Source organism: Mesitornis unicolor, unplaced genomic scaffold (genome assembly GCF_000695765.1).
Source record: "Mesitornis unicolor isolate BGI_N332 unplaced genomic scaffold, ASM69576v1 scaffold36971, whole genome shotgun sequence".
Classification (NCBI taxonomy): Eukaryota; Metazoa; Chordata; class Aves; order Mesitornithiformes; family Mesitornithidae; genus Mesitornis; species Mesitornis unicolor.
Genome location: NW_010163747.1, coordinates 3184 through 3458, shown reverse-complemented (window position 1 = coordinate 3458; position 275 = coordinate 3184). Strand labels below are relative to the sequence as shown.

Sequence of the window (275 nt, the reverse complement as noted above, 5' to 3'; positions counted from 1 at the left end):
ACCACTTTGATGGGTCTCAGGGAGGTGATGCTGTCGCTTCTCCGGCTGTTGGTCCAGGAGTCCCAGCGGGGGGACTCCCCCTTCTCAAACACAAACTGCTCCCCCTTGCAGCCTGCCTGCTCGTAGCCCACCCAGCTGGAAGAGAGCAGGGACCCGCTTCAGACCCAGCACCCCAAAACCCACCCCCTGGCATCGGCTCCCCTTTGGCGAGGGAGCGAGCACCACGGTGCCCGGTGAGGCGCTGGTGGGGCTGGGGGGTGAGCGGGCAGCCCCGC

At 67.3% G+C, this 275-nt stretch overlaps 1 protein-coding gene across 1 annotated transcript in view; it reads right to left on the bottom strand.

The window, feature by feature from the left end:
• Positions 1-3: 3 nt before the first annotated feature.
• Positions 4-275, bottom strand: part of LOC104548147 (beta-crystallin B2-like) — a gene marked incomplete at its 3' end in the record, with an annotated part of 1287 nt that continues 1015 nt past the window's right edge. The window contains 1 exon segment of the mRNA XM_010194086.1: positions 4-135. Within this exon segment, the coding sequence (XP_010192388.1) occupies positions 4-135 (132 nt within the window).